Source organism: Pleurodeles waltl, chromosome 12 (assembly GCF_031143425.1).
Source record: "Pleurodeles waltl isolate 20211129_DDA chromosome 12, aPleWal1.hap1.20221129, whole genome shotgun sequence".
Taxonomy (NCBI): domain Eukaryota; kingdom Metazoa; phylum Chordata; class Amphibia; order Caudata; family Salamandridae; genus Pleurodeles; species Pleurodeles waltl.
In genome coordinates, this window is record NC_090451.1 from 636,348,130 (window position 1) to 636,367,535 (window position 19,406).

The window sequence follows — 19,406 nt, forward strand, 5'->3', positions numbered from 1 at the left end:
GCCTGCACCACCTGCCAAGGGCAAGAAGGGGCCACTACCTAGCAAGGACAAGAAGAGGACACCTGCCAGCAAGGGGAAGAAGGCACCACCAGCCAGCAAGGGGAAGGAGGCACCACCAGCCAGCAAGGGGAAGGAGGAGGCACCACCAGCCAGCAAGGGCAGGAAAGGAACACCTGCTGGCAGAAGCAAGGAGGCACCACCATCTGCCAAGGGCAGGAAGGGGCACACAACACAAGCCATGGCACTGCATCCGTCCGAGGCTGCAGGGGAAAGGCTGGAGCCTCACCCCACCACTGACAGCATCGACACCTACACCACAGCCAGCACCTGCACTGTCACCTGCACCACCAGCAGCCCCAGTGGGCAGGGTTTGAGGCTGCAGGGGAAGGGCTGGAGCCTCCCCCCCACCACTGACAGCACCGCCACCTGCACCGCCAGCAGCACCACTGCCAGCAGCAGCAGCCCCAGTGGGCAGCAGTCCGAGGCTGCAGGGGAAGGGCTGGAGCCTCCCCCTACCACTGACAGCACCGCCATGTGCACCGCAACTGCAATCCACTGAGCAGCCATCACCGCTGGCGAGCAGAGTGTAGTCGTGAATACATGGGCTGCAGTGCGTCCTGGCCCCTGCAACACCTGTAGGTGTGACACCCAGGTGAGAGACTGTAACCTTGCATCATCCAGGATGAAGCACACTGGGCACAAAGCCCCCTCCAGAACCAGTGGAAGAAGGCATCCACTCACCACCTGCTTTGCAGGAAAAAGCACACTGGGCACAAAGCCCCCTACAGAACCAGTGGAAGAAGGCATCCACTCCAGAGACTGTGGCCTTGCACTCCCCAGGACCAAGCAGAGGACAACCCACCCACTAGAGAGACTGTGGTTTTGCACTCCCCAGGACCAAGTCTTGGGCAACCCACCCACTAGAGAGACTGTGGTTTTGCACTCCCCAGGACCAAGTCTTGGGCAACCCACCCACTAGAGAGACTGTGGCTTTGCACTCCCCAGGACCAAGCAGTGGGCTACCCACCCACTAGAGAGACTGTGGCTTTGCACTCCCCAGGAACAAGCAGTGGGCATGTAGCCCCCTCCAGGAGCAGTGGCGTTGTACCATCTTCCGGCTGAGGTGGCCCCCACTCCCCGTCCCCCTGAGGTGCCTGCGTGTTTTCGACCTGATGCCCCTGCAGTGTTCTCTCCGTATTGAGGCAGGAGTCAAGTGTGGCCTTGGCCTATGTGTTATGGCCCCATGGGCCACGGACATTTTGGAGTGGGCATTGTCCCTTCTTTTGTATATATTGTACATAATGTTTATTGATTTAAGGACGTATTTATCTAAAATTGTACTATTACACTCATTTTTATACATTTCTTTTGTCCTTGCGTTATTCCTGAGGGTTACGGAGTGTATATGTAATGTTGTTGCATCCGTTTGTTTGTATGGTGTTGGGGGTGAGGGTGGAGGTGTTTCTTGTGTGTGTCACTCTCTTTTTTCTCCCCCCCCCTCCCTTGTGTGCTAGGTGTAGTACTCACTGTGGTCGTCTTCGCCGATGTTCGTGTTCCTGGTGTATGAGGAGTTACACCAGCATTGGGGAAAATGGAAAATGTGCAGCTCGGGATTCATGGCGTTGTGGTTCTTCCTCCAGTGTCAAGAGATGAGTCATTTCCCTTCAGTGTACTGTTTCCGCTGTGCTTTTGATGGCATTGGTACCGCCCGGAAAAGCTGGGAGATTTGCATGTTGTAATACAGCGGGCGGTACACTGTCTTCTGCCTGGCTGTTGGCAGTTACCGCCGCAGTGCTTGTTGCTACCGCCGTGGCGGTCGGAGTGTTAAAGTGGCTGTCTGTGTTAGCGGTTTCCGCCATGGTCATAATTCAAATATTTTCTTTTTTTTTTTTTTACCACCGGCCTGTTGCCGATACTACCACTGCTTTATCACCGACCGACAGGGTTGTAATGAGGGCCTATGTCTCTAAAAGTTGGAATTACTTTTCAAGAAACTAAAAACTACTTCTAGTACTTAAATCCTAACTTTTACAAAACTTTTAAACTTAAAAGAGATGCTAACAGGGACTTACACAAGGTCCTAGCAGGACTTTTAAAAATTTGGAAAAATAGTCAAAAATCTATTTTCTAATGACAATTTTGGAATTTAGTTGTGTGATCAGGTATTGGCTGAGTAGTCCAGCAAATGCAAAGTCTTAGACCCCACCGCTGATCCACCAATGTAGGAAGCTGGCTCAGTTTATACTATCTCAAAGTGAGAGAAAGTGTGCACAGGGTGCAGGGGTTCCCCAAGAGGCTTGACAGAGGCAATAATAGATAATACCAATGCTGTATTTGTGGTAGTGTGGTCGAGCAGTTAGGTTTATCAGAGGGTAGTGTTAAGCACTTGTTGTACACACCCAGGCAATAAAGGAGAACACACACTCAATGACTTAACTCCAGGCCAATAGGTTTTTATATAGAAACATATTATGTTCTTAATTTATTTTAGAACCACACTATTCAAATTGCAGGTAAGTACATTAAATGTAAGGTACTTTGCTTAGGTGTAGATAGGACTTTGAATCAAAACAGTAATGTACACAGTTTGGCCTAAAATGGCAATAAGGTATTTTAAAAGTGGACACTGCAAAATTCAACAGTTCCTGGGCGTGGTAAGTATATTTAGTTAGGTTAACGTGGTAAGTAAAGCACTTACAAGTTCAGTCTCCGGGGCATAGGTAGCCCACCGTTGGGAGTTCAAGTCAACCCCAAACACCCAGCACCAGAAATACAGGGCTGGTCAGGTGCAGAGGTCAAAGAGGGGCCCAAATAACATAGGCGCCTATAGAGACAGGGGGTGCTCCGGTTCTAGTCTGCTGGCAGGTAAGTACCTGCATCCTCGGGGCGCAGACCAGGGGGGTTTTGTAGAGCACTGGGGGGGGGTCCCAAGTAGGCACACAAAGCACACCCTCAGCGGCACAGGGGCGGCCAGGTGCAGTGGACAAACAAGGTGTCTGGTTTGTAATATATTTCATTGGACCCATGGGTCACTCAGATGTTGCAGGCGGGGCAGAGGGGGTCTTCTGGGGCCATCCACCAACTGGGCAAGGGTGAGGGCTGCCTGCTGGTCACTGCTCCACCGGTGGTTGGTTCTTTATGGGTCTGGGGGCTGCGGGTGCAGTGCTTCTTCCATGCATCAGGTTTCTTCTTCCCGGGTAGTCGCGGTCAGGGGTTTCCTCGGTATTCCCTCTGCAGGCGTTGTTGTGGGGGAGCAGAGCGGTTAGCCCAGAGTGGGCACGTCGTCGGAGTCACCTGGGGATCCTCTCTGAGTCGTTGATTTCTATGGACATGGGCCAGGGGTGTTGGGTGCAGAGTGGTGGGGACTATTGTTTCTGGAGTGAGGTGAGAGTCCCTTTAAAGATGGTTTCGTCTTGCTTGGTTGGACAGGTCTGCTGTCCACTGGAGTTTTTTTTGGTCCTTTGTAGTGCAGGGCAGTCCTCTGAGTCGGCGGTGGTCGGTGGGCCAGCAGGATGCGTCGCTGGTGCAGGTTCTTTGGAGTTGGAGTTGGAGACAGACCGGTAGGGCTGGGCCAAAGCAGTTGTCATCTTCCTTCTTCTCTGCAGGGTTTTTCAGCTAGGCGGTCCTTCTTCTTTGTAGGTTGTCAGGAATCTGATGTCCTGGGTTCAGGGTTGCCCCTAACTACTAAATGTAGGGGTGTGTTAGGGATGGGGGGCAGTAGTCAATGGCTAATGTCCCTGAGGGTGGCTACACCCTCCTTGTGCCTCCTCCCTTTGGGGGTGGGGGGCACATCCCTATTCACATTGGGCTAAATCCTCCAAAACAAGATGGAGGATTTTCTAAGGAGAGGGTCAATTCAGCTCTGGTCACCTTAGGGGTGGACCTGGCTGAGGGGGTGACTCCTCCTTGCTTTTCTCATTATTGCCCTGGACTTGTCGCCAAAAGTGGGAGCTGTGTCCGGGGGGCGGGCATCTCCACTAGCTGGAGTGCCCTGGGGCACTGTAACTCCAGGCTTGAGCCTTTCAGGCTCACCGGCAGGTGTTACAGTTCCTGCAGGGGAGAGGTGTGAAGCTCCTCCACCCTGCACAGGCTTTGTTCCTGGTCACAGAGTCCACAAAGGCACTCACCCCATGTGGCCAGAAACTGGTTTGGAAGTGGCAGGCTGGCAGAGACCGGTCAGCCTAGCACTAGCAGTTGGACTGGCATGCAGAGGGCATCTCTAAGATGCCCTCTGTGTGCATTTCTCAATCAATCCCACACTGGCATCAGTGTGGATTTATTGTGTTGAGACGTTTGACACCAAACTACCCAGTATTCAGTGTAGTTATTATGGAACTGTGGAGTTTGTGTTTGACAAACTCCCAGACCATATACTCTACATGGCTACCCTGCACTTACCATGTCTAAGAATTGGCTTAGACACTGTAGGGGCATAATGCTCAGCTTATCTGTGTGCCAGGGCTGTGCCAATTGTGGAGACAAAGGTACAGTTTTAGGGAAAGAACATTGGTGCTGGGGCCTGTTTAGCAGGGTCCCAGCACACTTTCAATCAAAGCTGGCATCAACAAAAGGCAAAATGTTAGGGGGTAACCATGCCAGCAGTGGCATTTTCCTACACCCGAATAGACTGTGTCCTGTCTCCAACCAAAGGACTGCATATCCCCTATAATTAGTCTGGAGCCACACAGGGAAAGCAGGGAAGGTGCACTTCGCAGGCTTTCCTCTAGAAGTCTTTGCCTGTTTCAAAGGCACAGCTGTGTAGAAAAGAAGGACCTCAGACACCACTACTCCAGTACACTTCAAAACCTGTGGATATTCTGCCTGGAAGAAGGACTGCTGTGCTGCTGAAGGACTGCCACTCTACTGGACTGCACTCTGCTGGACTACACTCTGCTGGACTCCTGCTTTGCTGGGCTGTCCTGCTGCCTGCTGCCCTCTTGCCTTGGTGAGAAGGACTGGACCTGCATCTCTTGACTTCAGAAGCCAGATTGACTCCACAGGCTAGTTGTCTGGTTTCCAATGTTCAAGTTGTATGGCGATAACAGGCTTCCAACAACATTGTATCTGCACCCAGACTCTGCCAACTGTGAGTCTACCCTGCCAAGCGGTGCCACACCTGTCCTGGACCTTTGGAAGTAGGTCTAAGGTGCTCTGCCAGCCTCTACGGATCCAGCAGGAGAGGCGCATCTCCTCTGCTGCGCAATGCAAACAAGCAATATCGAAGCATCACCGCACTGCAATGAACAGAACTGTAGCAGAAGCCCTGCGCTGCCGCAGCCTGCATCACCTGCCACTGCACGATCCATTCTCAGCACATGCCCTTAAATCTATCATTGATGGCAGCGATGATGGACTCTGCATTCCGCCTCACAGCTCCATATCCAGTGCATCATCCTGACTGAGCGCCACTTCCTTGACTATGCACCGCAACCCTGACTCCGGGCTTTGCATCCCAAGCCCTTATCAGTGTGATCCTTGAAGTCGACACAACAGGAAATCGCATCACAACCTCGCCGCATCTTGAACCCATGCATTGCCTCGACTGCATAACACATCTTCGACAAAGATCCACTCAGCACCCAGTATTCCAGGGTTTAAGGTACTCTGTTCAGCAGACCTAACTGGGTCTCAGTAGCCGGCCCGTGCTTCTTTGTGGTGGACCTGAACTTGTGACTTCATCCCGGTCCAGTGTGATCAGATTTCCACAGTTCATGCTTTTTGGCACTATTTTCTCTAAAAAAGTTTTACAATTCCTAGCTCTGGTTCTCCTGATTGGATTTGTGTCATTTTACTCTTGTTTCATTTATTAAATGAAGGTTTATTGTTCTAACCGGGTTTGGGATCTTCATGTGTGGTGTTTTCACTGTTTTACTGTTTGAAGTGCTGCACACATACTTTAGAGATTGCCACATTACTGGAGGGTTCAGCACAGGTTACTTTGCAGTTTGCTTGTGCCTTGCCATAATTAGGATGGTGGTTGCTGCCTGACCAGGGCTTATACCCCAAGTCAGCTAACAATCTAACTTCTAACAACAGCACAAAAGGTATTCCCGTAGCCCTGCTTACTTGTGACAAGGAAATGTGTGATTTTCCTGAGCTTTTTGGCATGGGTGGTGGGGATTGCTGTCAGTCCTAGCTCCATTAGCACCAGGTGGAATCACACAATGAAGTGCTGTTCCCAAAGATCACTATTTTGGTCATATTGGTATCCAGCTTCAAGCAGTTATTCTTCCTCCAGTGGGTGATTCTAGCCATAAAATCAACAAATGTGATCTAGGCAATGGTAGTCTTGTCTGTAAGAGAGGGAATGAGCTGTGCATTGACGAGGGTTAGACTCAGGGTGGATCCTTGTGGAACTCCTCAGAGGAAGTTACAGTTTTCCACTGTGTACAGTGGCAGGCTAACTGAGTGGGTCCATCAAATCAAGAAGAAGTTGATCTATCTGAGTGCATGTCCTTGGAGTCTGAGTTCGGTTTCTAGTGGCAAGCATAGAGTGGGCCCACAGAGGGTTTCTTCAGCCATGAGAGGACAGTTACATGTTTCCAAACATCTGGAAAGGTCACAGAAGAGGTGGAGGCATTCAGAATGGTTTTGAGCATGGCACTCATATGTTGTGGTCCTCTGGAGTAGGTGTGGTGGGGACAGGGGTTCAATAGGGAACTAAGTGGATGGGCTTTCTGGTGGTGGTGATTTCTTCTAGGGTGATGATGAACCATGTGGTTAGTGTTGTTTTTTGCATATGATCGAGAGGTGTTTGGCGAGGTCTTTTGGGTCCAGTTTTAAATTGAAGTTGCTGTCATTTGTGGTGATTTGTTGCTGAAGAAATGAAAGAGATTGTTACAGAGGTCATGCAAGGGGGTGATTGAGTTAGAAGAGGTCACCAGTGAAGTGAATTATTTCACAATGGCAAAGAGTTCTTTGCTTTTGTTCAGGACTGGGCCCAACACATGAAGTTTCACTTTGCAGAATTCCATGGAGTTATATAAAAACTCAGCGATGTTCTCTGGAGTTCCTCAAGGGGCGGAATTTGGACACATCGCACTGCTCAAGCTGATATTTAGTGACGGGAACTTCTTCTGCGCTGTACAATCAGTGCAAATGGCACCACACAGGGTGCCCAAGGGTGCACCTTTTTCTGCAGCTCAAGTAGATTTTCTACTCGAGCAACAGCTTTGTCACATGAACGGTTGTGACCTGTGCGAATACCTGCATCGACAAATCTTGAAAGGAGGCATTCTAGCACCCAAAAATCACACTCAGGATGCAAATTCTCGCTTGTGCTTACCAACTCGACAATGTCGAGCTGCGCATGAGAAAGTTTGTGCCACATGGTAGTTGGCAGAGTTTTGCCAGAATTCTGCTCTCCAAATGAAGTGCAGAGTGGTCAAAGCTCCAGGAACTCTGTCAGCAGAGCAGCTTTTTTTCACACACTCCTACTTCTGTTGGTGCTGGGATCACTGTGGTCTGGCCAGAGCAGCATATTTGCTGGTCTGGGTCATATGGCGGTAGCGTCACAGAGTGGTTTTGAAGGTGCCTTCTTCAGCAATATTGTGGCTTATTCTCCATTTGCACTCAAGTTATTAGTAGCGGCATTTAATCTGTCTGAGTTCCTCTGTGTACCAACTGTCTTGTGGTATAGATCTTGTTCCATTGCTGAGTTTGAAGGGGTCCAGAGAGTCAGCAAAGAGGTTATTCAATAGCTGAATTTCTTGATGGCTTTGGTGAGGCTGTTGGTGTGTTTGGATTGGTGGGTGTTGAGAGGGATGCTACTCCAGTTTTTGCAGGTAGTTCTGATAATAGTACATATGCATTTGCCCCGGACGGGGATGCTGAACTTGAGGAGGATGTGGTCAGTCCAGTTAACTGATGAGGGCTCTTCGTCTTGAATGTTGTCAAAGATGGTGAAAAGGGTGAGCAGGAGGTGTCCAGTGATGCAGGTAGGTCAAAATACTCATTGGTTGAGGCCCAGACTTCCAATGTTTATGATGAGTGCTTTTGATTTGGGGGTTGGTGTTGTGTTCCAGGTGGGAGTTCAGATCTCTATGTAATTTCTGGTGTGAAGGGTGATAAACTCTGTGATGGTTGCAGTGAAGTATTTCTGTGGTTCAGGTGGTACATAGGTTGAAGTCGGCTGTGACGTGGAGCTTGAAAAACAGGGGTTTGAAGCTAGAAGATGATAAGTCCATGGTGTTGATGTAGCAGATGGCATTCTTGTGGAGGAATGCAATTCCCTTCTGTGAATGTGAAGTCTGCCCTTCTTGTGAGTCTTGTAACCTAGGGTGGTGGGGCTGTGGTCATGTCAGGTGCGGATACAGTGAATAACTATATTTCTGTGAGGATAAGTAGATCTGAGGCACTGTTGTGCAGCAGGTCCCATATCTCAGTGGTGTGTTTGGTGAGTGAGCATTTGTTGAGGAGCATACAATTGAATGTTGAGTGTTGTGGAGGTGGTTGCAACACTGTAAGCGTGAGGGATTTGGGTGCCGTTGGTGAAGGTGCCATGATGTGTGGGTGTGTATAAGTACATGAAAATCTGAGGGAAGTGCAATAGAATGCTTCCTCAGTGTTGGTGGGACATGTCAACAGCTGGGGTTGAAGATGTGGGGGGTAGCTGCAGGTTATCAGTGGGAAGGGGATGATGTTTCCTGGTCCTGGGTACAGTCCAGGTGTGGACTGGCACAAACAGTCTTGCCTTTGGCACGCACGGGGCACACCAACAGCACACATCCACTGCAGGTCCGCGCTGTCGGTGCCTTTGAGTGGTGATGTTTTGGAAATTGGTCCTGAGATATTCCTCACATTCTCAAAGACGTTTGCACACAGATGAAAATGTTAAAATATTCTTCTCAAATGTCTACTCTACATGGCGTGCCCATTATAATATTATATGATACACTGCGATCAGTGAAATAAGTGTATTACATGAAGATTGTCTGAATACTATTTCAGGTACCACTCTCTGTGTGTACTCCTAGCTGTGCCCCTGGGTCCAGAAAAATGGCAAGCGAAGGAGAACCTGCATGCTGCTTCCTCTGTGTACCATGCCCCCAGGGAGAAATTTCAAACCAAACTGGTATATAAATCTAAATTTATTTTGTAATGCACGTTGAAAGTCGTGTTGCGGTAGTGCTTTAAGAAGTGCGTTTTGTTTTTTCCTTTCAGATTCTACTGAGTGTATCAAATGTCCTTGGGATCAGTGGCCGAATGCGAAACTAGACCAGTGTATACCAAGAACTATTGAGGTTCTGTCCTTTGAAGAACCTTCAGGCCTTACTCTAGCAGCAACCACTATTTTCTCCTCAATTTTCCCTCTAGCAGTTTTGGCCCTCTTCATCCATCAGCGGCACACTCCAATTGTGAAGGCCAACAACCGCTCCCTCAGCTACCTCCTGCTCTTGTCGCTCACCCTCTGCTTTCTCTGCTCATTGACATTCATCGGTTATCCCACTCCAGAGAAGTGCCTTCTTCGCCAGGCTACATTTGGTATTATTTTTGCTCTTTGTGTCTCCTGCATTTTAGCTAAAACCGTCATGGTGGTCATCGCCTTCAATGCTACAAAACCCAACAGTGACTTGAGGAAGTGGGTTGGTCCCAAATTGTCCTACTCCATCATTAGTGTCTGCACGCTCATTCAGGTTTTCCTTTGTGTCACTTGGACAATGTTCACCCCTCCATTCTCAGAATACAACATCAATGTTCACCCAGGACAGATAGTAGTTCAGTGCAATGAAGGATCACCTATTGCTTTCTGGTGCATGCTAGGATATCTCACACTTCTCGCATCTATAAGTTTCCTGGTGGCCTTCCTAGATAGAAATCTGCCAAGCAACTTCAATGATGCTAAATTTATCACATTCAGCATGCTTGCGTTCCTAAGCGTTTGGATCTCATTTATTCCAGCCTACCTCAGCACCAAGGGAAAGTACATGGTGGCTATGGAGATATTTGCTATTTTGTCTTCAGCTTTTGCATTGCTTTTCTGTATATTTATCATAAAATGTTACGTGATCCTCTTTAAGCCTGAAGTGAATACAAAGGAACATTTGATGGGCAAAGAAATGAAAGGAAAACAAAACAATATTAAAGTAACTTAAAAATCATGCGTGAAATTAAACTTTGTTAATGATTCACTTGTGTAGACGGCATGTAAAGGTTGCATGTAAATCAGATAGCATAATGTACAATGTTGTTAGTGCTGACAAGCTTAAATCCCGCAGTAGATTTATTCGAGTATTCATTCTGTATGTTCTAATGATTCTTCGGTTGAATAAAACAAGCTTGTGTGCTCTTTAACTGTTATATATTTGTAGTCACACAAAAATTTATGATAATTGAAATACATCTTAAAGCATCACTAATGGTGACCAGTGTCACTGAGTCATGAAAGAAAGAGGAAATTGCAGACTAGTCTTTATAAAATGTGCATCACTAGTTTTGTGATGTATCAGCAAAGCAGTTTAAATTGTCAATGCATTGACTTTCATTTGAACCCAATGTAGCCTCTAGAAGTTGAAAGTGCATGCAGTTTATCATTTAAAATCTGCAATTTCAAGTCCGTTTTTGTGTAATACTCAGTATTATCAGAGACAAACCGCTGCAATTGTTAGTACCTATATCACCGAGTGAACAAACTGGATTTGTTGTATTTTTAGTTCAATCAATAGTTTATTCGGCCTAAGTTTAGGCCATTTAAAAATTAGAAATAATCATACATGCAAAAAGATAGAAATCGTAAACCATCACATGAAAAGGAAGCATTAACAGTTAGCACACTGTTTATCGAAACGGGCTAGAGGTTAAATGAGAGTTCCATAGTTTGTACTTCCCAGATAAAAAGGTGCCATTTATCAGAACGGTTACAAGGGGAAACAAATGATATGCCAAATCTTTTCCAAGTGTGCTTAAGGAAAACTGTTATAGAGCAAATTATACTTAAAAAAGGTTCATAGTGCTTCATAAAAGATTTCATAAATAATTAAAACAAGACATTTAAAATGGTACCTAAATCTTACCATATGCAAAGTGCTATGTGCTAAGATAATACAAATCAATTTAGAATAAAAGGTAGCATACCAAATCTTTTCTAATAAAACATATAAAACTATTCTAGAACAGATTTGTACATAAAATAGATCATAAAACTTCATGGAATAGCTCCTATTTACAAAAGTTAAAAGCCAAACAGTGGAAAAGGGTACCCTAGGTTGGCCTGTTCTCTTAAGTAAATTGGTCGAATGAATTGTGTCTTGCCGTTTACAAAATAATATATACTAGGGAACTATAAATTACTTTAGTTGGGGTAACCCACTGGAAAGCATGCACAGAGATACAATCTGATACCCTCAATAGATCAGCACTAATAGTGATATTTAAAATCCCTTTCTATTATAACAGGCCACATCCGCTAACTTCTAGACCGTTCTTCAACCAGTGGATTGAGATCTGAAGTAATCCTACTACGGATTGTCCATGCTGCTGACAAGTATTTAGAAACAGAGCTCACTATCAGCATGGAAGTGTCATATTTACATAATCTGTAGACACTGGTTCGGTTTTGTGCTAGCAGTGTTTTGCACAGAGGAATAATCCACTTTCCTCTAGGACATTTATACAAGGGACAGAAAAATAGAACATGCTCAGGAGTTTCCTTGCATAGATGACAATTTATACATTTGTCAGACATAGGACTATTGGACGACCAACGAGCCGTAAAGCTGTTGACCGCCAATGTTCCGTATCTGAACTGAAGTAGTAAAGAACGGGCACGGGCTGGTATAGGGAGATCCAGGAAGCTTTCAGGCAAAGGTTCGTGCTTTGCCAGCAGGAACTCTGCTGTCAGCCGACCTGACCCATTTGAGCCGAGAAATTCCTTGTAGATTTTCCCCCAATATCGGTCTTTGATCAGCAGTCTAGCGTTAGCAGGAATCATCTCAGGATTCTCCCAGTAATGGGATAACCCCAATTTGACCCAAGCTGCTTTCATCTCCCTTAACCAGCGAATTTTCTCCCATCCATAGCAAGGTGGTAATAAATCTTTAACTGCTGTCCTAAAGGGTTCGAGTTCTTCTGTTTTCCATAATCGAACCCAGTATAGAAGTGGCCTTAAGTATGCTGTATCCTTGATGCTGTTTAAACCCAAGTCTAGTCTTAGTGGGAGCATCGGCGTGCCCTTCCCTAGTCTAGATATGTGTCTAAGGAAATTATTTTCTTTGGTTTGAAGGGTGTCCAGTTGTCTATGTGAACCCCAAAGTTCCGCTCCATATAGGGCAGCGGCACGGATTTGGACTTTGTAGATTTCAGAGATAAGAGTCAAAGGGGGGCTTACTGCAGTGCTAGCCTTCCGTTCTAGCACTCCACATCTTTGGCCGATGGTAAGTGCCCCTTTCCTTATAGCTGTATCCCAGCTACCCTTATCAGATAATCTAATACCCAGGTAATCGTATTCCATTACCCTCTCCAAGTGAACTGAATCCATCTTTATATTTGCTCTAAGTTTCTTGTTCGGGGCGCTATATATCATGAGTTTGGTTTTCTTAACATTAATATCTAACCCGTAATCTCTGCAAAATGCACAGAACTGGTTGACCAGATGTTGGATTCCCATGGATGTTTTGGCCAACAGGATAGTGTCATCCGTATTGAGTAAACATGGCACTTTAATCCCGGCCAACTTTGGGGAGTCATTAGTGCAATTTGCTAAGTACTTAATACAATTATTTATGTATAAAAGGAAAAGGGTAGGGGCCAGGACACAGCCCTGTCTGACTCCTCTCTCAATAGCCACTGGATCTGTTAAGTCACCATCCTTACCGCTCCTAATTTGTGCATAGGTGTTCTCGTGTAATCGGGCGATAAGTTTCAAGAGACCATATGGGATGCCCATGTTGGCTAATGTCAACCATAGCTGATTTCTGGGGACCAGATCAAAAGCGGCTCTAAGGTCAATAAAAACTACAAAGAGGTTACCCCCTCCTACTTCCACAGTCTTCCATTTGATTGTTAGAAATCTTAACACTTGATCTATGGTACTGACTGCTGGCCTAAACCCTGCTTGCAGGTCGGAAATAACATTAGTTTCCAGAATCCATTCTTCTAGGCGGGACAAAATTTGCTTTGCAAAAAGGTTTTTGGAAATTATCAAGTAAGGAGATTGGACGATAGTTGGCAGGGTCGGAGGGGCTGCCTTTCTTAAAGATGGGGACTATGGGGGTTATTCTAACTTTGGAGGAGTGTTAATCCGTCCCAAAAGTGACGGTAAAGTGACGGATATACCACCAGCCGTATTACGAGTTCCATAGGATATAATGGACTCGTAATACGGCTGGTGGTAAATCCGTCACTTTTCCGTCACTTTTGGGACGGATTAAAACCTCCTCCAAAGTTAGAATAACCCCCTATGTCTGCTCCCATCCAGGAGCTCGGGACAGGCGCTCCTGCAGCTACTGAATTGGAAATCAGGTTCAGGTATGGGGCCCATATATCTGGGCTTGTCTTGTACAAATCGCCTGGAATTTTATCAAGGCCAGGGGCCTTTCCCCATTTCAGTGAAACGATTGCAGCCTTGGTTTCTGCCAGGGTAAATTCAATTAGAGGGGTCTCAAAGTTCATAATATGGTTCAATTCCCTGGTAGTAGCACCTGAGATCCCAGAATATAATCGGGAAAAGTGATCTATCCACTCTACGGGGAGTATTGAAGCACCAGGCGAACGGTTAGGTTCTTCACTGGCATCAGCCACCAGTTTCCAAAATTTCAAGGTGTCATTTATTTTAGCAGACTCCAGGAGGGAGACCCATCTAAATTCATCCCATCTCCTACGGGCTCTACTTAGTTCCTGTTTATAGTCTTTCCTAGCTTTCCTTATATGGTCTGACTGGCCCCCTCTTAAAGCTCTCAATAGTTTGTGCTGTGCTTCCCTGCATATAGCATCAAACCACCTTGCATTGCACTTCTTTTTGACTTTTTTGGCAGACTCTTTAGTAAGGAGATGTTTTAGAGAATTAAATAGTTGTGTGTGGGCTACTTCTTTTTCACTATCTTCTAAAAGCTGAGGTATGCGTTCCATGTGATCAGCCAACTGCCTGTACACAGATGCCATTGTGGCTGTGTCGGTACTCATAGATTCCCATTTAACGTTTCGTCTGTTGTTGGTCAGTGCGAGCTGTTGCTCATGAATCTTGGGGCAAGGGGCTTCAAGTAGGGGTAATAAACTCCTAAGAGATAAAATCAATGGCTCGTGATCACTTTCCTCATGTTCTACAATGTTCATGTCAACCATATGGCCCCACAGCCGGATATCAAGCAAAATATAGTCTATCTGGCTCTTCTGTGTTCCACGCCTAAATGTAGGGTGAAGATCAGGGTCCGAGCGGGAACGACCGTTGCAGGCCCGAGGGCCATGTGCCAGTGTAATATCCACAACCTGATGTGTTAGTCTATTCATTTTTGGCCTTTTGCTTGACACCAGTTGAAGAATACCCCAATAGGCGTCCTCATCTTTATATAGTTCCTGAGCCAGCAAGTAGGGTTCAAAAGTGACATTAAAATCCCCTGCGATAAGAATAAAATGGGAAGGTGATTTGCAAGAGAGGAGGCTATCCAAAATAGTCAATGTGCCCAACTCATATTTGCTACCCAAGCTCCTGTTATAAATGTTAATTATAAGAAGCTGTTTCTCACTAAGGGATGGTATTGATAAACCCATCAAATCGGGACACCCCAAGTCAATTGTTTCAATCCGGCATTTAAGGGAGCAACTAAGCCATATAAGCAGCCCACCTGAGGGTCTCCCTGAGTTTACCTTACTTGCTGGAACCCAGTATCTTTTGTAACCAAATCTATATTTGGGCTCCAGTGCCCATGTTTCTTGGAAAAGACATATTTTATGTTCGTCTATGAATTTTCCCCATTCAGGAATACTCATTTTATTTTCCAGCCCTGCAATATTCCAGCTAAGAACGGTGCCTAGACCATCTATTTTGGCTTGGAGAACTTCAACCGCAAAGTTCCCTCTTACAGATGGAGTGCCGTGAGGAGATTTTATACCCTCTTCAATCATAACTATACAGGCCTCATTTGGGTTTCCCACTACAGTGTCACCCAAGATATTACTTGCCCCGTCTGAGTCGGGGCATGGCGTGGTCAATTCGAGTACCTGAAATGGTGGTGAATACCCATGATTACTGGGGTCTGTTAGATCCGGGGCTAAATTGATCTCATTCGTTTTGCGCTCCTTACTTGCTCCCCAGATACAAATTTCCAAACTCTAGTCACAGGAGGAAGGCGGAATACTAATTTCCATCTTAGAAGAATCTAGCTGGACAGGTGCAGGGGTTGGCGTAGAATCTCTGATGTCTACAGTAGGAGTCTGGTTGGCCTCAGGATTACCTAACCCTATTTCATATGTTTCAATATTTCCGACTATAGGGTACTTCTTTTCCCAGTTTTTGGAGGCTTGAGGCTGGGGTGAGCTGTGTACAGTGCTGGTTTTTAGTCAATCGATTTCAGAAAGCGAGAGGAAACTACATCTCAACTGGGGGTCAGGCTGCATCTGCAAACTAGTGGCACCTCTGAGTGACGTTATCGCCCCCTTTGTAGCTGGTACAACTTTGTGAGGGTAGAAAGCCTGAAGTCTACATAGAGAAATTTCCCCCCCTAGAGGGTTGGATTGACACACATTCAAAGAAAGGTACTGGACAAGGGAAGGAGCATCGAAGTTGATAACAATACAATCTCCCGTGCCGGGATTCTTAAGTGAACCCACCCAACCCACCCTCCTCACCATTAATATTGAGGGTACCATATGAAAAGCAAATCTAGCGTATCTGTGTAGCCAATGTATAACCTTATTTTTCAGTTCAGTAAATGTTTCGGAGATGTTGGTTCTAAGCTTGGGAACACTCGTGATAACAAGCACATAAGGGCAAGCTTCCGGTGGTAGGTGTAAAGTTCTCATATTAGTCCCTTGATCCCTATGCATCCGATCTGCTGGAGGGTGGATCTGATCAGGGGTATCTTTGTGAGGTTTTGTACCCATATTATTGGAAGAAACAATTTCGTCATTCGCCCTTGAGAAGAGGGGAGCAGTCTTGGAGCACTTGTTTTTTGAGGCACTGACCAGTCTAATAATTGGAGCCTTCACTGGTTGATATGAGGAATCAGGACAGATCGGTCGAGGGTTATGAACCGTACTCAGTGATAAGGGAAGGCTACTGGAACTGTTGCATGGGGGGGTCGGGGGAAAATTTTGGCGGGAATACTGTAAATCTGGTGAGGAAGAAATGGTCATCTGGTTGAACTTGATGAGACCATCAAGTTTCTCCTCGATGGCTAATAGGCGAGTTGTTATAGGGTATAGCTTTTTAGAAAGTTTGTCTTTTATATAATCTATTATGTAGGCTATATCTGAACTGTCATTATTAAGAGCTTGGGCTGGTATGTAATCCTTGGTCCGAATAGGCACGGCATGATTGGGGGAGTTCAAAACACGGGCCCGTTTATTCTTTAGGTTTGCCTCCCCTCGTTTTCTTTTGCCCTTTGAGCTGTGCTCTGGGGTGGATACAGGCCTATCTGGAAGAGGCTGTGTAGATTCTGGGGGCTGTATGACATTTTCAAGGGACTCTGCAGCAGAGACTTGGATGGTTGGAGGTGGAATTGCCAGGGCAGGCTGAGAAGCGGGTGGGGGAGGGAATTGTGGTCGAGTTTTCGGTGGAGCCTCCATCAATGGGGGGGCAGTTAGACGGCGCACCACTAGTTCGATTTCTTTTTCTAGTGCCCCAACCGCTTTTTGGAGAAAACCGTCTAGAGTCTTATTGTTTCCGGCCTTTTCCAGGGGCACCCCCCCCTTCCGTCTACCCATCTTGACTTGATAAAACACTTTTAATCCAGCCCAAAGTTTGACAGTCTTTTTCTGTAGGTGCTTTTCCTCCCCTGTTCCCACCCTAGTTACGCTCCACTGGGGCTTTGTTGAAGAGGCTAAAACAACAAGAGGGCATAGAATACTGCTCACCTATGATGGTATGGTGTTCGGGTGACTGGAGTATAATCGTCCGCTGGTCACCGGCCTCAATATCAGGATGAAAATAATGTGGCCCAGCCCGGCCTCCTCCTGCCCTTCAAGAAATGGTGCTGCTTCCTTCCGCCCTCCAAAGTGCGCGTCCCGCGAGGCGGGAGCGCTGCAGTGCATTTAAAGGGCTCCTGCCCTTCAAGAAATGGTGCTGCCTCCTTCCGCCCTCCAAAGTGCGCGTCCCGCGAAGCGGGAGCGCTGCAGTGAATTTAAAGGGCTCCTGCCCTTCAAGAAATGGTGCTGCCTCCTTCCGCCCTCCAAAGTGCGCGTCCCGCGAAGCGGGAGCGCTGCAGTGAATTTAAAGGGCTCCTGCCCTTCAAGAAATGGTGCTGCCTCCTTCCGCCCTCCAAAGTGCGCGTATTTTTTGTTGTACTCTGTGCTTTAAATGGGCAGGTACTGTCCCGTACGGAGTATTGGCACTTTTTAATTTCTTTTTATTTTTTTATAAATATTTTTTTATTGATTTTATGGAGAATAGATGAATAGAAAATACAACGTAAACATACGAACATATGGGAAAAAGAGAAAACAGAAACATCATGACAACAAATATAATCTTGGGATGACCGTACCATGACCTTAGGTCTGTATATTTCAAGAACACTAGTCACTAGTACACAATACATATGGATTTAACCTACCGGGTGATAGTTGGGTCTCACTATTGTGTCGTGAGGGTCCTGGTCATTTGTGGTGAGGGGGCCAGGCGGGTTCCGACCAACTGGCGGGCCCCTCTGTACCAATACGCTAAGGAAGGGGCCCATTCCGCGGCTGTCCAGGCACTCTCCAAGCTACCCCATCTTCCCCATATCTTGTTGTATTTGTTTGGGCATCCTCTGGCCTCATATACAGGCTTTTCACATAGCGCACACCAATCCACACCTCGCCTCCACTTGGTCAGTGTGGGAGCTGCCTCTGCCTTCCATTCTGTCATGATATCCCTTTTAGCTACCAGGCATACCACTCCCAAAAAGATACAGTCCGCTCTTCTCAGTCCCATGTCCCCCATCGCCCCCAGGAGGAGGGTAATGGGGGCCATTTCCACCTCTAAGTGCAAGACCCTCGAGACCTCCCCTACAATCACCTTCCAGTAAGTCGTTATGACGGGGCATGCCCAGACCATGTGGAAAAAATCAGCGTCCGGACTGGAGCATCGAGAACAGTTGGCTGTCTGCTGCATGCCTGCCCTAAAGAGTCTTTCAGGGGTGGGATATGCTGTGTGGAGGTAGAGAGTCTGGAGTACTCGAAATTGGGATGTCATGGACAGGGTACTAGGGCCCATTAACACATCTCTCCAGTCTGCCTCCTCAATGGGGCCCACCCAACCCTCCCATTTCTGGCAAAGATTCTCAAGGGAGGGGGTGGTGTTTAAGAGCAAGGAGCGGTAAAGCTGGGAGATTCCTCCCTTGCCCAGGTCTCACATCAAGGTCCTTGCCTCCATGGGGCTGCAGTCAAGTCAGGGATACTGTCCCCTGGTCGGATACGTACCAGAAGTGCGTGTCTGAGCTGTAAATACTTCTGGAATTGGGTTTTATTTAAAGTAGCTTTCTTGGATCTCCTCAAAGGACCGCATGTGTGACTCTCCCAAGACGTCTCCTAGGGTGGATATTCCAATGTTAGCCCATTTCTGGAATTCCTCTAATGCTGAGACCTCCCGCAGACGACTCCCCTGCCACAAGGGGGTCTGCCGGGTGAGACGATCCCACCAACCTGTCACTTTCTGGGCTGCGTGCCAACCCAGTAGCACTACCTTCGTCACTTCCGGGGTGTCTCGAGGGATCCGGCCCCCATACAGGGCAACTAAGACTCCGGAGTAGCCAACTGTCTGAAGCTGGAGCCTGTAAGAGGGGTCTGACCAACCCCCACCCAATCAGTCGTTAATCACTAATAGGTGGGTTGCAAGATAATAAAAATAGATGTTATAGATGTTAGACATGCCCAGGCCTCCATCATATGTATCTCTCTGGCATGTGGCAGGGCCAATTTAGGGCGAGAGCCGTGCCACAAAAACCGACGCGCCACCGTTTCCATCTCAGTGAACCACTTCCTAGGGTCCGGGTGTGAAAAGTTCTGCAGGAGGTATCGAACTCTGGGGAATATCATCATTTTGTAAAGTGCTATTCTGCCCAGCAGGTTGAGGGGTAAGTTCCTCCATTTTTGGAGGTATTCTTTGATTTTTTTAGTAAGTGTTGAGATGTTTAACTCCCATGCTAGCTCGGGTAACAAGGCTATGTTTATGCCTAGGTACTTTAAATTGTTTTGCCGGATCCAAATGTTTCACTGCCAGTCAATGCAATCTCTGGAAGGGTGCAGGGGGACCAGGAGGGATTTGCCAGGGTTTA

The 19,406-nt window shown here is 46.9% G+C and overlaps 1 protein-coding gene and 1 long non-coding RNA gene across 2 annotated transcripts in view; one reads left to right on the forward strand and one right to left on the reverse strand.

The window, feature by feature from the left end:
* LOC138268452 (uncharacterized) overlaps positions 1–19,406 on the reverse strand; it is a 126,780-nt gene that overhangs the window by 93,651 nt on the left and 13,723 nt on the right. The window lies entirely within an intron of this gene.
* LOC138267994 (vomeronasal type-2 receptor 26-like) lies at positions 6,997–10,094 on the forward strand. Its single transcript, XM_069217294.1, has 3 exons — positions 6,997–7,317; positions 8,950–9,073; positions 9,163–10,094. Exons 1-3 carry the CDS (start codon positions 6,997–6,999, stop codon positions 10,092–10,094), a joined length of 1,377 nt encoding a protein of 458 aa, XP_069073395.1.

Excerpts from the sequence above, each read along its gene's own strand:
- LOC138267994 (XM_069217294.1), top strand. The coding sequence starts at position 6,997 with ATGTTCTCTGGAGTTCCTCAAGGGGCGGAATTTGGACACATCGCACTG. Across the intron at positions 7,318-8,949 it reads GTCGAGCTGCGCATGAGAAA|GTACCACTCTCTGTGTGTAC; the intron begins GTTTGTGCCACA and ends ATACTATTTCAG. Across the intron at positions 9,074-9,162 it reads AGAAATTTCAAACCAAACTG|ATTCTACTGAGTGTATCAAA; the intron begins GTATATAAATCT and ends TTTTCCTTTCAG.